The sequence below is a fragment of the Erpetoichthys calabaricus genome, chromosome 14 (assembly GCF_900747795.2).
Source record: "Erpetoichthys calabaricus chromosome 14, fErpCal1.3, whole genome shotgun sequence".
In the NCBI taxonomy this organism is placed as follows: Eukaryota; Metazoa; Chordata; class Cladistia; order Polypteriformes; family Polypteridae; genus Erpetoichthys; species Erpetoichthys calabaricus.
The window spans coordinates 102,721,574-102,736,220 of record NC_041407.2 but is presented as its reverse complement, the minus strand read 5'-3'; the positions used below and the strand labels follow the sequence as shown (position 1 = coordinate 102,736,220).

Below are 14,647 nucleotides of genomic sequence, written 5' to 3'. Positions count from 1 at the left end.
TTGGGAGTTATTTCTGGTCTTCTTACAGGGTCAAGGCTGGGGGGCTGTCAAGAGGCAGGGCCTGTTAAAGCCCATTGTGGCCCTTCTTGTGTGATTCTGGGCTATACAAAAATAAATTGTATTGTATTCAAACTGGCAAGATGGAGGTCCAACAGACTGACAAAAACTGAACTCCAAGCAAAGGGACTGGTGGAGACCCAGCGCTGCTCACCACCTGCCAAACGCCATCCCTGTGGTGAAGCAGGTTGGTGGCGGCATCATACTAAGAGGGTGCAGGGAGACTGGTCAGAATTGAAGGAAGGATGAAGGCAGTCAAATCCAGAGAGGTCCTTAAAGAAAACCTGCTCCAGGGTGCACGCTGCCTCAGACTGAGGTGACAGCTCAGCACCACAAAGACCCAAAGCATACAGACACGACGACGCTAGAGTGGCTTTGTGACAAGTCCCTGAATGGCTCATGCGTGGAGAGACCTGAAGATGGCAGTGCCCAGCCAGTCGAATGGAGCCTGAGATGATCTGCCAGGAAGAATGGGAGTAACTGCCCAAATCCAGGAGTGCAAAGCTTGTAGAGACTGACCAAGAAGACTCAAAGCTGGAAATGCTGCTGAAGGGCCTTCTACAAAATTGTGCCTGAATTAAGGGTCTGAATACTTGTAGGGATTTGTGAAAAGTACTGAAAACACCTGTTCACTTGGTTATTATGGGATGTTGAGTGTAGACATAGTCAAAAAAAGGCAAACATGTCCATTTAAAATTAAATCTATGACACAATCAAGTGTGCGGAAAGTGACGGGGTCTCAATACTCTCTGAACCCACCACACATTGAGCTCTCATGTACTCTTTTTATTACTTTTCTATTATTTTTGCCACTCCATTGGGACATGCAAGTATGGTTTTCTTTGTGCCCAGTACACACTCACACACACGACAGTAAACTTCAACATGGACCTGACTTTCACACTTGCTTTATTAATTGTCATTAGGAAAAATCTCCCCCACGATGAAGGGTCCCGCTCTGCCCTTTTCCTATTCACGTAGAGAGAAACTCTGAGAGGCGGTCAGGCACTCAGATTCAAGGTGCTGCCTCTCTCCATTTTCTTTCTCCATTTGGTCTCCCTGTCAACAGATTTTTCCACACAGTCTCATAATTATCTCGTATAGAAATGGGACTTCCACGTGGAAGGCTTGCAAAGCTCATGTTTTATGATGAAGGTGCACAGCACACGTACACTAGAGAACAGCCTGATGTGAATATCTGATTCATGTGCCACGCAAACTCCAGTCCTGCATGGAAACACAACCGCCATGACTAACAGAATCAGACACACATATAAAGAAAGTCCCCGAGCTTCGTTTTAAGGGCCCAAACAACCCATCAACCCAGAAGAGTCGGCCTGCAGGAGGAGTTCCACGCGTCTCGACTTTTAGGCTTAATTCAAGAAAGAGACTTAAGAAAAGAAATAAAAAAAAAAGGAAAAGTCCGCCTGAAATGCAGCTGCTAGTTAGCGGAGGTCCTCGTTCTCGCCAGTTTGGCCTCGCTTTCCAGGTCATCCAGGAACTTCTCTTGGGAAATCGAGTAGAAGGTGTACCCATCTGAACAGGCTGGTCAAGGAGAAACCAGTGGAGCCACTGACAGGGTCTCTGCCAAGTGTGGTCTGCTCTGAGCCCAGCTGCAACTGTGTTAAATGAATGCACCTTTGGGTGGTGCGGGGGGCACACAGATTCAGATTCACAAGCAGGGAGAGGGGCCGAGATCTGACATGAGGATGGAGTGGGTGCTTCAGTATCCACCAGAAGGTTAAACCCCCCCACCAAACTGGACTGCACCCTCCAACAGGGGCACAAAACTTAATCTTGGCAGCATTAGACCCCAACTGGCACCCAGCCATCTCTGAGCCCCCTCCAACACACACACACACGTCTACTCTTATAATTTACTAAAAATAAATTTCCTGATCTGAAAACGTTAGGAAAAAAAATTTGTGCACCAACGGCTTGCCACATCATAATATGCCCCCCGCTGCCCCCCCCCCACACTTCAATACCACCCAGCCCTCCCTGTTAAAGAGTAAACTCAGAGATATACAGGAAGACGAGCCTGTGGTGTCCTCTGTCACCTGTTCTGTTGTCCCTTTGGCTCCAGAGAGTGCCACTGCATTGTATGGCAGGCGCCTCTTCACCCACCGACTACACACCAGTGGCCCTTACGTCTCACATCAAGCAGACCTTTGAGTTGAGTGGGTGGTCCTGGACTTTATGAGATTTCTTGTGGTAGACCGCCTCCATCCATCCATCCATTTTCCAACCCGCTGAATCCAAACACAGGGTCACGGGGGGTCTGCTGGAGCCAATCCCAGCCAACAGAGGGCACAAGGCAGGGAACCAATCCTGGGCAGGGTGCCAACCCACCGCAGGACACACACAAACACACCCACACACCAAGCACACACTAGGGCCAATTTAGAATCGCCAATCCACCTAACCTGCATGTCTTTGGACTGTGGGAGGAAACCGGAGCGCCCGGAGGAAACCCACGCAGACACGGGGAGAACATGCAAACTCCACACAGGACGGACCCGGGAAGCGAACGGTAGACTGCCTGCAGTTTGCAAATCAGACAAAAGATTGGAGTGGAGGATGCAGTAACCTCTCTGCTCCACAAGCTGGCAGCACTGCAAGGATTCTGTTTTTTGATTTTCTTCAGTGCAGGGGTCTCCAACTCCGGTCCTGGAGGGCTACAGTGGCTACAGGTTTTCATTCTAACCCTTTTCTTAATTAGTGACCAGTTTTTGCTGCTAATTAACTATTTGCCTTAATTTTAATTAATGCACAACTTAAGACTCGGGTCCCTTAATTATTTCTTTTTTTCCTTAATTAGCAACCAAACAATATTAAGACACAAAATGAACCAACACATCAACAACAACCTGCGTCCATCACACAATAACTGAAAGTAAAGAAAGGTGAAGGCCTCAGTAATGTTGATCTGCTCAGGTCCACAAAACATTTTTGACAGCCAGCGCTCTTAAAAAAGAAAATTAACAGTTTTGGAAATGTCTGCCATGGCAGAATCAGCACCATGGAATTAGAATGAGAATTGGCTTCAAGTAAAGAAACTGAATAAAGGTTGTAGTTTGAGGCCCCAACTTAGTTGTTCATCTGTTGGCTCACTTCACATCAAAATTTATGTTTAGATGCCATTTAAGGAAAAAAGAATCAATTCAGTGGTCAGAGCCTTCAAGAAAAGTCAATTAAAATAAATGGAAATAGTTAATTAGCCGGCGGTGGGCTGACGCCCTGCCCGGGGTTTGTTTCCTGCCTTGCGCCCTGTGTTGGCTGGGATTGGCTCCAGCAGACCCCCGTGACCCTGTAGTTAGGATATAGCGGGTTGGATAATGGATGGATGAATCCAATAACGTGTTTTTTTTTTTTTTTGTTCACAATGTATGTAATTACAAAACGCAGATCAATACTCAAACCCTGTCTTGACTTTAAAAAAAACGGATGTACAGTAATCCCTCGCTATATCGCGCTTCGCCTTTCGTGGCTTCACTCCATCGCGGATTTTATATGTAAGCATATTTAAGTATATATTGCGGATTTTTCGCTGCTTTGCGGATTTCTGCGGACAATGGGTCTTTTAATTTCTGGTACATGCTTCCTCAGTTGGTTTGCCCAGTTGATTTCATACAAGGGACGCTATTGGCAGATGGCTGAGAAGCTACCCAACTTACTTTCTTGTCTCTCTTGCGCTGACTTTCTCTGATCCTGATGTAGGGGGATTGAGCAGGGGGGCTGTTCGCACACCTAGACGATACGGACGCTCGTCTAAAAATGCTAAAAGATTATCTTCACGTTGCTACCTTCTGTGCAGCTGCTTCCTGAAACGATATGCTGCACGGTGCTTCGCATACTTAAAAGCTCGAAGGGCACGTATTGATTTTTGATGTTTGTTTTTCTCTCTCTCTCTCTCTCTGCTCCTGACGGAGGGGGTGTGAGCTGCCGCCTTCAACAGCTTTGTGCCGCGGTGCTTCGCATACTTAAAAGCCAAACAGCCCTATTGATTTGTTTGCTTTCCTCTCTGTTTCTGACATTCTCTGCTCCTGACGCGCACTCCTTTGAAGAGGAAGATATGTTTGCATTCTTTTAATTGTGAGACGGAACTGTCATCTCTGTCTTGTCATGGAGCACAGTTTAAACTTTTGAAAAAGAGACAAATGTTTGTTTGCAGTGTTTGAATAACGTTCCTGTCTCTCTACAACCTCCTGTGTTTCTGCGCAAATCTGTGACCCAAGCATGACAATAAAAAAATAACCATATAAACATATGGTTTCTACTTCGCGGATTTTCTTATTCGCGGGAGGCTCTGGAACGCAACCCCCGCGATGGATGTATTCGTTAATTCTTAAGGCTTTTTTGTTTTCTGGACTAGGGCAGGGGTAGGCAACGTCTGTCCTGGTGAGCTGCAGTGGCTACAGGTTTTAATTCCAACCCAATTGCTTAATTAGAAACCAATCATTGCCAATCTCAGACCTTATTTAATTTTATGGCTTGTTAGTCTGTGCAATGTAAGGCTCTTATATCGTAGATTTTTTTTCCTTTCCAAGGATATCATCCAAATGATATGAAGCCTAAAACAGATCACTTTCAGTCTGTCACATTTTTCTATTAAGTGTTTTATTAAATCAAACCGTGCATGATGAACACACACAGATGTAATTGGAAAAAAGCTAGCTGGAGAACTGCTGGCTGCTTTGTCTTTTACATCTTATTGCTAATAAGGAGCAATTAAAACACTGAATGCAGCAGTTTAAGATTGAAATAAGCAATTAAGGTTGGAGAACCTTAACAAGCGAGACCACTAAAATGAAGCATCAAAATGTCACTTAAGCAATATGTGCTTCATCAGCAATAATTGAGTTCTCATTAAGGAACTGGGTTGGAACAAAAACCTGCACATACTGTGGCACTCCAGGACCGACGTTGCCTACCCCTGGACTAGGGGGCTCTGCACCCTGCTTGTTTTGCTTGCCAACCCCAGGGTTTGGTTAACCGCATATACAATTTAAAGAGATTGTTATTTTCATGGGAATGGTTACATTTGCATTATTTTCACTTTAATTTAAAACTTCAGTTAAAGGGCGGCACGGTGGCGCAGTGGGTAGCGCTGCTGCCTCACAGTAAGGAGACCTGAGGTTCGCTTACCGGGTCCTCCCTGCGTGGAGTTTGCATGTTGTCCCCGTGTCTGCGTGGGTTTCCTCCCACAGTCCAAAGACATGCAGGTTAGGTGGAATGGCGATTCTAAATTGGCCTTAGTGCGTGCTTGGTGTGTGGGTGTGCAACTTCAGTTAAAACAATATTTGGAATTAACTTTTTGTCAAGATTGCATTGAATTTTGATTCCGGGTTTGGATTTAAATCGTGACAATGCAACGTATAACTAACTGCCTGTGAGTGAATTTAGTCTCTAATAAATAAACCGACTTTTTCCTAATGTTTGTCCCTGTGATTTGTTAATTGTCTTTGCACAAGCTATTCTAACGGGAAACTGTAAACATTTTTAATATAAATGGCATATCAAGATCTGCTTTGGTGTCTAATGTTAAGATGTACTTCATTACCTTTCTTGTCACCTGTTAATATTTTACATGTTTGAATTGTTCGACCAATTTTGAATATAACCAATCTTGTCCTATTGCACAGCCCATCACTCAGACATAAATTACACAGTAACATTTACGATACATCCTTCTTTCAACGGTAATTCGGGCGGTGGAAGACCAGACGTTAACGGTTGTAGATATTCTTTGTGATATTGTAAGTTGATGTTTTCATCTTCCACACCATCCCCACCAACTGCTTCCGCATAGTCTATTGATACGCATTTAACCAATTTGCCGTGTAACTGACCGACAATTTTCACGTTAATTTGTTTGACTTCATCGTTTCTTGAAGCCATATTTAGATGAATGGGTGATTCTAAACTGGATCTTCGTAAATGTGTGTGTTCATAAGTAAGCCCTTTAATGGATTGGTGTCTGTCCAGGTTAAGTGCCGGAAGGCAAATGATGACCATGGTCTTGTTTGAAAATAGTTGTAAGTAGGGTGTGACTTGAAAGAATCTCAAAGTAAAAGTCTCCACCTCGTGGGACTTCCTTCCAAAAAGTCTCGTCTCATCCCAAGATTTTTTTTATTATAATAGAGAGATATACCTGTGCCCCTTTGACTGCAATGTAAAATGTAAGGGCAGGCAAGATATTTTGTCAAATTTATACAAACTGCTGGACTGTGAAGCACAACTTCTTGTGGCAAATGCATACATTCCATGTTTGTGAATAAATAACTTTGATTTGAAAGATACCAAACATACTTTAATGAAGACCTGCTCTACAGAGCTCTGTACCTCAAGACTCTGAGTTGCCCACCACGGCCTTGCCATTCTGGCCCCCTAATCATTCCCTGTCTCTTAATTGGCTCGCTCTCTCACACCACTTCACCACCTAACAGCCAATGTGTGGTGAGCATAACTGGCGCAAAAATGGCTGCCGTTGCATCATCCAGGTGGGTGCTGCTCATTACTGATGGCTGAAGTGGCTCCCCACTTACCATGTAAAGTGCTTTGAGTAGTGACATAAAACACTCTATTAAGAATTATTATTAATGGGACGATAACCCTAAGCACAAAGCAGTAGTAACTTGGGGACAGCTCTGTGAAATGTCCTGGAGATGCCAAACCCTGACATGAACTGAAGTTCCGGAGAGACTTGACAATAGCTGCCCACTGCTGGTCTCCAACCAACCCGATGGAGCTGAAGGGGCTTTGCAGAGAAGAATGACCCCAAATCCAGGTGTGTGAAGTTTGTTGTGTCAAAGCCAACAAGACCCCAGACTGCCAAAGGGGTTTCAGTGAAGTACTGACTATCCATCCATCCATCTATTATCCAACCTGCTATATCCTAACTACAGGGTCACGGGGGTCTGCTGGTGCCAAACCCCGGGCAGGGCGCTAGCCCACCACAGAGTACTGAGTAAAGGCTCTGAATCACTTGTGTCAATCTGATAGGTTTTTTTTTTTTTTTAAATAAATACAAAATTCTTGAAGTCCTGGATTCTGGGGCGTTGAGTGCAACAATGACGAAAAAAATTCAATTTAAGCATAAGGCTGCCACCTTTTATGCCACTTAACAAAATGTGTAAAAAGTGAAGGGGTCTGCACACTTTGTAAAGTTCTCTTTCATGTTTTTGCCCTAATTGCCCCCCATGCCCTCTCCCGTTAATATTCAGCTTCTGTTTGTTTTGTTACACAATCCTGGTTTGTCATTTTGGCTCCCCGCTTGTTTTCTAAATTTACTCACGCGCTGTAAACCTGGTCGGAGCCCCCGTTTTCTCCACACTACCGGGTACACGCGCCCACTCGTATACTTTGTAGTCTACCGAATAAAAAAGCCACACACGTTTCAGTCGACAAACCGGCCACAGGCTGCTATTCCGTCCCCATTCCTGCTGCTCTCTTCTACACTCGAGACATCAACACTGAATAATCGGACAGCCGAAAAGGAGAAAGGATACAGATACCGATCACCACGGCACCGATGCTCAGGCCAGTCACGATGTTGCGTGCTCGCATTTTCTTAAATTTGTTCTGCCACTGGGCGAACTCCGCTCTCCGGATGTACGAAGCCTGCTCCTGGTTCAGCGGCTCCTTTTTGGGGTCGATCCGCTGTGCCAAAGGAGCCTTCGAGTCTTCTGGAGGGCGCTTCTGCGACATCTCTAATCTCGAGTCACCTCCATCCAACGCGGGCTGCAAACTGAAGGAGAAATGACGCCGCCTGGCTTGAGTCACCAGATACACTCACAGCGCCACCCCGCTGCCGGGAGTATTCAACACACTTCAACACAAGTGAATAATGCGACATGTTCGCGGCACTGCACGTCAGGAAAAATAATGCTGTGTCATTTTCTAACCTGCTTAATCCAGACCAGCGTCGCAGGGTGGCTGGAGCCTATCTCGGATAACACAGGGCGCAGGACAGGAACAAATCCATTGCAGGGCTAACAAATATCATCGTCAATTTAACAACGCCAATTCACACAGCCTGCATGTTTTTGGACACTGGAGGGAAACCCACATACACACGATGAGAACATACAGACTCCACATGTGGAGGACCGACGTCTTCCTTCGTTGTTCATAGTCGGTATTATTAGACATCGACGACCTGTGGACTACCAACCCGGTGTCCGGAGGCGAGCCCCTTTAGTAACACAAACGGCACCCTATGCGTATATTCCGCAGACTTTAAGGGGCGCGCGCCCCTTTGTGTATGGAGAGTGTGCACTTTTACTTTTATAAACTGTGGAAAGGTGGTAATTGCGCCCAATCAGTATCATCAGATTTCTACGACCTGAGGGTCGTCCTCATTGTCCGGAGGGCGCACTCGTTAACTTTCATAAACGGCACCCCTCAGATGAAAGCGCTCTACAGGCTTCCGCCTATACGACGCCTCACGGATTGACCGGTGCGGCACACTGGCGCATCCCTCTGAAGACCCACTTTGGCACCTGAAAGCCTTCATGTGCGGATCTTTTGGGAAGTATGGAGTGGAGCCAATCCCAACTAGCACAGGGCGCAGGGCAGGAGCAAACCCTGGAAAGGGCGCCTGTCAATAAAATACACACACCAAACATACGGTCGGGACATTTTAGTGTCGCCAGTTCACCTAACCTGCGCGTCTTTGGACATTAAAGGTAACCTACGTGGGGAGAGCATGAAAACTCCATGCAGGGAGTGACGTGACGTGAATCGCTGGTGTCCTTACTGCGAGTCATCAGCGCTGCCACTGCGCCACCGTGCCCCCCATAAAACTGAAATAAAATGGTTTAGAAAAGTGGTAATAATAATAATTTATTTTGCTTCTAAACTGCCAGGCGGCCGTTCCTGCCTTACGCCCTTCTCTTACTGGCAATGTTTCCCAAAACGCAGAAACTGGAATTAAAGATTCTGCAATCAGATGCACGTATTATACTGTGATAAGGTGTGTATTCCTTCCCTTCTATAAAGTCGCCCTTTACCTTTATGTTTTGCCATCCAGAACCTCTCGGTGCGCAGCAGTTAACGCTGCTACCTGATTTTGAGAAGCAGGATGGTAAAACAAATGGAACTGCGATTATAATAATTAATCGCCAAATTCATTTCATGACGACCAACTCACAGTGACGTCGGTTGCTTCACCCCGATCATTTTGTCCATTACATATATTGAAGCTCCTGTTCAATTTTATGCCAGTGTTGCAATACATGCCACATCCCAAGGGGACCCTCTCGCTCCTCGATTTTAATATACTTGCAGGAGTCCCCCAACGATATATATATATATATATATATATATATATATATATATATATATATATATATATATATATATATATATATATATATATATATATATATATATATATATATACTCGGTTCGCAGTTGGCGGGCGGCACGGTGGCGCAGTAGGTAGCGCTGCTGCCTCGCAGTTGGGTGATCTGGGGACCTGGGTTCGCTTCCCGGGTCCTCCCTGCGTGGAGTTTGCATGTTCTTCCCGTGTCTGCGTGGGTTTCCTCCGGGCGCTCCGGTTTCCTCCCACAGTCCAAAGACATGCAGGTTAGGTGGATTGGCGATTCTAAATTGGCCCTAGTGTGTGCTTGGTGTGTGGGTGTGTTTGTGTGTGTCCTGTGGTGGGTTGGTACCCTGCCCAGGATTGGTTTCCTGCCTTGTGCCCTGTGTTGGCTGGGATTGGCTCCAGCAGACCCCCGTGACCCTGTGTTCGGATTCAGCGGGTTGGAAAATGGATGGATGGATGGTTCGCAGTCGAGTGTGAAGCGGCTAGGATGGAAATCAGCACCTCCAAATCCGAGACCATGGTCCTCAGCCGGAAAAGGGTGGAGTGCCTTCTTAGGGTTGGGAGCGAGATCCTGCCCCCGAGGAGTTCAAGTATCTCGAGGTCTTGTTCACGAGCAGGCCCGGTCTTAGGTATTATGGGGCCCTAGGCGAAAGGGGGGTCCAGGGGCCCCCTGAGGGGGGCGGAGCCCCCCTGGAAGCTCTGTGAAATGCGTGAAAATTAGACCAAGGAGTCGATCCGGGGCCCCCCGGACGCCGGGGCCCTAGGCGGTCGCCTACTTTGCCTATGCCTAAGGCCGGGCCTGATTGGGACAAATAATGCTGTAGTATATTTAAGTATATATGACAATTGCTCACTCGGACAATTTGTTTTGGGGGCCCCAAGCTATAGCTTGTGTAGCTTATACGTAAATCCTGCACTGTTCACGAGTGAGGGAAGAATGGAGCGGGAGATCAACAGGCGGATCGGTGCGATCTGCATCGGTCTGTCGTGGTGAAATAGGTGCTGAGCCGTAAGGCAAAGTTCTCAATTTACAGTCGATCTACGTTCCTACCCTCACCTATGGTCATGAGCTATGGGTAGTGACCGAAAGAACGAGATCGCGCATACAAGCGACTGAAATGAGTTTCCTTCGCTGGGTGTCTGGGCTTTCCCTTAAAGATAGGGTGAGAAGCTCAGAGTAGAGCCACTGCTCCTCCGCATCGAGAGGAGTCAGATGAGGTGGCTCGGGCATCTGATCAGGATGCCTCCTGGACGCCTACCTGCTGAGGTTTTCCGGGCACGTCTAACCGGGAGGAGGCCCCGGGGAAGACGCAGGACACGCTGGAGGGACTATGTCTCTGGGCTGGCCTGGGAACGGCCTCGGGATTCCCCCGGAAGAGCTAGTAGAAGTGGCCGGGGAGAGAGAAATCTGGGCATCTCTGCTCAAGCTGCTGCCCCCGCGACCCAATCTCAGAAAAGCGGAAGAGGATATATATATATATATATATATATATATATATATATATATATATATAGAGAGAGAGAGAGAGAGAGAGAGAGAGAGAGTGTACACCTGATGAGCCCAGAATGAGGGCGAAACACGTGTCGTGTACTCTTTGCATTTATTTGACAGTAAACTATTTCAACCATATATATATATATATATATATATATATATATATATATATATATATATATATGTATATCCATCCATCCATTTTCCAACCCGCTGAATCCGAACACAGGGTCACGGGGGTCCGCTGGAGCCAATCCCAGCCAACACAGGGCACAAGGCAGGAACCAATCCTGGGCAGGGTGCCAACCCACCGCAGGACACTATATATATATATATATATATATATATATATATATATATATATATGGACACACAAAACCCTGATACCTATAAACACCCTGTCCTACATAAACTTGAGCATAAACAGTTTATTATCGCTAGGCTGCAAATCGGAGTGTCAAAGAACACAAAAGAAAACGTTTCGCGCCTTTCGCCAATGTTTTTTTTTAATAAAAGTGATGATAAAAAACAGTTTATATGAACACAGCACTTGTCGTTTTAACGGTGACATGAAGCTTCAGTTTCAAGACGACGCTCGTCCCTCTTCGCCCTCTCCGGCGGCTTTGGCGATGGGCACAGTCAGAGAGGTGCGGAACCTGATCGGGACCGTCCGCTCGGCGCGGTCGGGCTGCAGAGGCGGGGCCTCCACCTTGAGCAGCCCCTCCTCCGTGAGAGAGCACGTGATGGCCCCCAGGTTGATCCCGCGGGGCAGGTCGAGCTCCCTCGTGAACTCCTTGCGCTCTTCATCGCCTGAGGGCGCCTTTCTCTCCATCAGTCCCGCCACGACCAGCTTTCCTCCCACCAGTTTCACTGTCAGATCCTCCAAGGAGAAGTCTCGCACGTCCAGGACCAGCTCGAACTTGTCCGTGTCTTTCAGTTCCAGCGCCTGAAGGGTGCTGACCCGTGGAGGAGCAGGAGGAGAAGGAAGGGTCCTCTGACTCAGGACAGGTGAATGGCGGTGGGCCTCCCCTGACAAGCTGGCTGAGAACTCCTGGTGAAAGTCGTTCACAAAGTCGGCGAGTCGGGCCATCATCGCACTCCGGCGTGTCATGAAGTGCTGTTCGATGTCCGCAAAAGATGGTGTGTTGAGAGGCCAGAGCATGCGGATCCCGGGCCTCTGCTGGATGAGGCTCTGGCTGGCTCCATGATTAAAGAAAGGTTCGGGCAGCAGGGACTGCATGGTGCTCCTCTTGTCAGTCCTAACTTCAGACTCTCAATGCCGCGATGTATTTAGGACCTTTTATAGGGCCAGTCTGGCAGCCAGTGGTATTTCTAGAATAATCTTCTGTTAGGGCAGCTCCTAATTTATTCCCATAGTCTCACAACAGAGCCGTCATGTGCCAAAAGGAGGTTTTGACATTCTTGTGTGCGTCTAAAGTTTATAACTGTGCCCCGGAGCTGCCAACAGGAGAGGCCGAGGTATCAGCTTCCTAGGCAGCATTATGGCTCATGAGCGGCAGCAGCAGCCTTTCATCACAGGGGTTATTTTTAGGGCTGTTTTTACACGTAATGTCCTAATTGAAGAGCGTGAGCAGAGTAGCAGCAGGACTTCCTAGCATGGACGTGCGTAAGGCTGCTTGAAATACAGTACGGTATTGGCTGATCCTTCGTGAAGTTCTTCTGCTTATGGGACATGAAGGGCGAAAAGTGGAGTCAAGCAGACTGAAGGGTTGGGGGGCATTTAAGTTCTGTTCTGCTGTTCTTTAAATTATAGCCAAGGTTTTGTGCTCGAAACCTCACAGACAGAAGATCAAAGCCCCTGTGTGACCACATGAGGGCAGCCTTCTTCAAAGACAGGAATATTTCAAAGGTGCCGAATTCTTTTTTTTTTTCTTTTTTTGTTCTTTATTTTCCCTTATACAATTTGTTGTATTAGTTTAATAGTTTTCGCCTATCCCTCGGGGTCAGAGTGCAGGGTCAGCCATTGCACCTCACTCCTGGACCTAGCAGAGTCGGATCTCTTTTTTGGCAGTAACGGGGTTTGATGCGGCAACCTTCCACATACCAGCGCAGATCGTTCATGTCACCAACTGAGAGATGTCATATGCCCTTTGACAGGCTGCCCAGTTTAGTCTTCTCTCTTTAGCTGGCATTGTGAGCATGCAAAGCATTGTGTTATGCTAAATAAAGGAGGGGGCCATTAATAAAGATTTACTGTGGTGGGTGGCATGATGGCACAGAGGTTAGAGGTGTGCTGCTGCCTCGTGGATCACACAGTTCAAGTCAAGGTTGCTGTTTGCAGAGTTTGTCTGTGTATGTTTGTGTATGAGGATGAAAGCTTTTAGGCAGAGCTGTCCATTGTGAATTTCCCCTTGGGATTAATAAAGTATCTATCTATCTATCTATCTATCTATCTATCTATCTATCTATCTATCTATCTATCTATCTATCTATCTATCTATCTATCTGTTATATAGTGCCTTTCATCTATCTATCTATCTATTATATAGTGCCTTTCATCTATCTATCTATCTATCTATCTATCTATCTATCTATCTATCTATCTATCTATCTATCTATCTATCTATCTATCTATCTATCTATCTATCTGTTATATAGTGCCTTTCATCTATCTATCTATCTATTATATAGTGCCTTTCATCTATCTATCTATCTATCTATCTATCTATCTATCTATCTATCAACAAGCATGAGTGTGTAACATCACGAGGTTCCAGAACTCCACAGCAGGGTTGCCAGGTCCTGAAAAAATTTCCAGCCCAAAGACTTCCCAAAACCCACCTTGTGGTGCAAGAAACTAGCCCAACACATGACATATTCTTTCCTTCTGACCATAATCTACTATAAAATAAAACACTAAGGTCTGTGTGCCCAGTCCTTCTGAGCAATCTGATTGGTCAGTTTGGCTTTGGTGATGCAACGAAAGAGGACATGGGAGTGTGAGACGCACAAGGAGGAGTAAAGGCATATGAGACACGCTGAGAGCATCACCTTTAAAGATGGCAATGCATAAAGCCGGATAGGAGACAAGAAAGGCGCCTTGAAAACAAACCGATAAACAGACCTTACAGGAACACACTTGAGGGACAGAGCATCGGTTAAGAGACAATATACAGTCATATGAAAAAGTGGGGTGGCACGGTGGTGCAGTGGGTAGTGCTGCTGCCTCACAGATGGGAGATCTGGGGACCTGGGTTCTCTTCCCGGGTCCTCCCTGCGTGGAGTTTGCATGTTCTCCCCGTGTCTGCGTGGGTTTCCTCCCACAGTCCAAAGACATGCTGGTTAGGTGGATTGGCGATTCTAAATTGTCCCAAGTGTGTGCTTGGTGTGTGTGTGTGACCTGTGGTGGGCTGGTACCCTGCCCGGGGTTTGTTTCCTGCCTTGCGCTCTGTGCTAGGTCATCCCGTTTACTTCAACAAATAAACTGAAAACAAAACTAATGCACAATGGCATCAAATAATAGTAATACAAGCTATAGCCTGCTCTCGGTTTGTAAATGCTGCTCGGTTGAGTGGGTTTGACTTTGAAGCGCTTTGTCTTTTGGTCTGGCTTGAACCAAAGTGAGCTGCCTCCTTGTGGGGATGCCCTTCTTTACAAGACTGGACTTGGAAGGGGCAGAGTCAGTTGAACCTCACTGGGCATCTTCTTGGAGCTGTGCAGGCAGAAGCAGGTGATAATGTTAGTGATAGCACCCTCTTTCATGCTGGAGTGGCATTATATACAGTCCCTCTCATGGGCCTAGA

General features: G+C 46.5%; 2 protein-coding genes across 2 annotated transcripts; both read right to left on the bottom strand.

Moving 5' to 3' along the window:
• Window positions 1-949: 949 nt before the first annotated feature.
• On the bottom strand, window positions 950-7,831 carry LOC114664958 (cytochrome c oxidase assembly factor 3 homolog, mitochondrial). Its single transcript, XM_028819291.1, has 2 exons — window positions 7,569-7,831; window positions 950-1,593 (listed from the first exon to the last, which is right to left on the bottom strand). Exons 1-2 carry the CDS (start codon window positions 7,765-7,767, stop codon window positions 1,499-1,501), a joined length of 294 nt encoding a protein of 97 aa, XP_028675124.1. The 5' UTR covers window positions 7,768-7,831; the 3' UTR covers window positions 950-1,498.
• Window positions 7,832-11,371: 3,540 nt separating this feature from the next.
• hspb9 (heat shock protein, alpha-crystallin-related, 9) lies at window positions 11,372-12,196 on the bottom strand. The gene has a single exon (XM_028819290.2). The coding sequence runs from the start codon at window positions 12,121-12,123 to the stop codon at window positions 11,467-11,469; it is 657 nt and encodes a 218-aa protein (XP_028675123.1). The 5' UTR covers window positions 12,124-12,196; the 3' UTR covers window positions 11,372-11,466.
• Window positions 12,197-14,647: the final 2,451 nt, after the last annotated feature.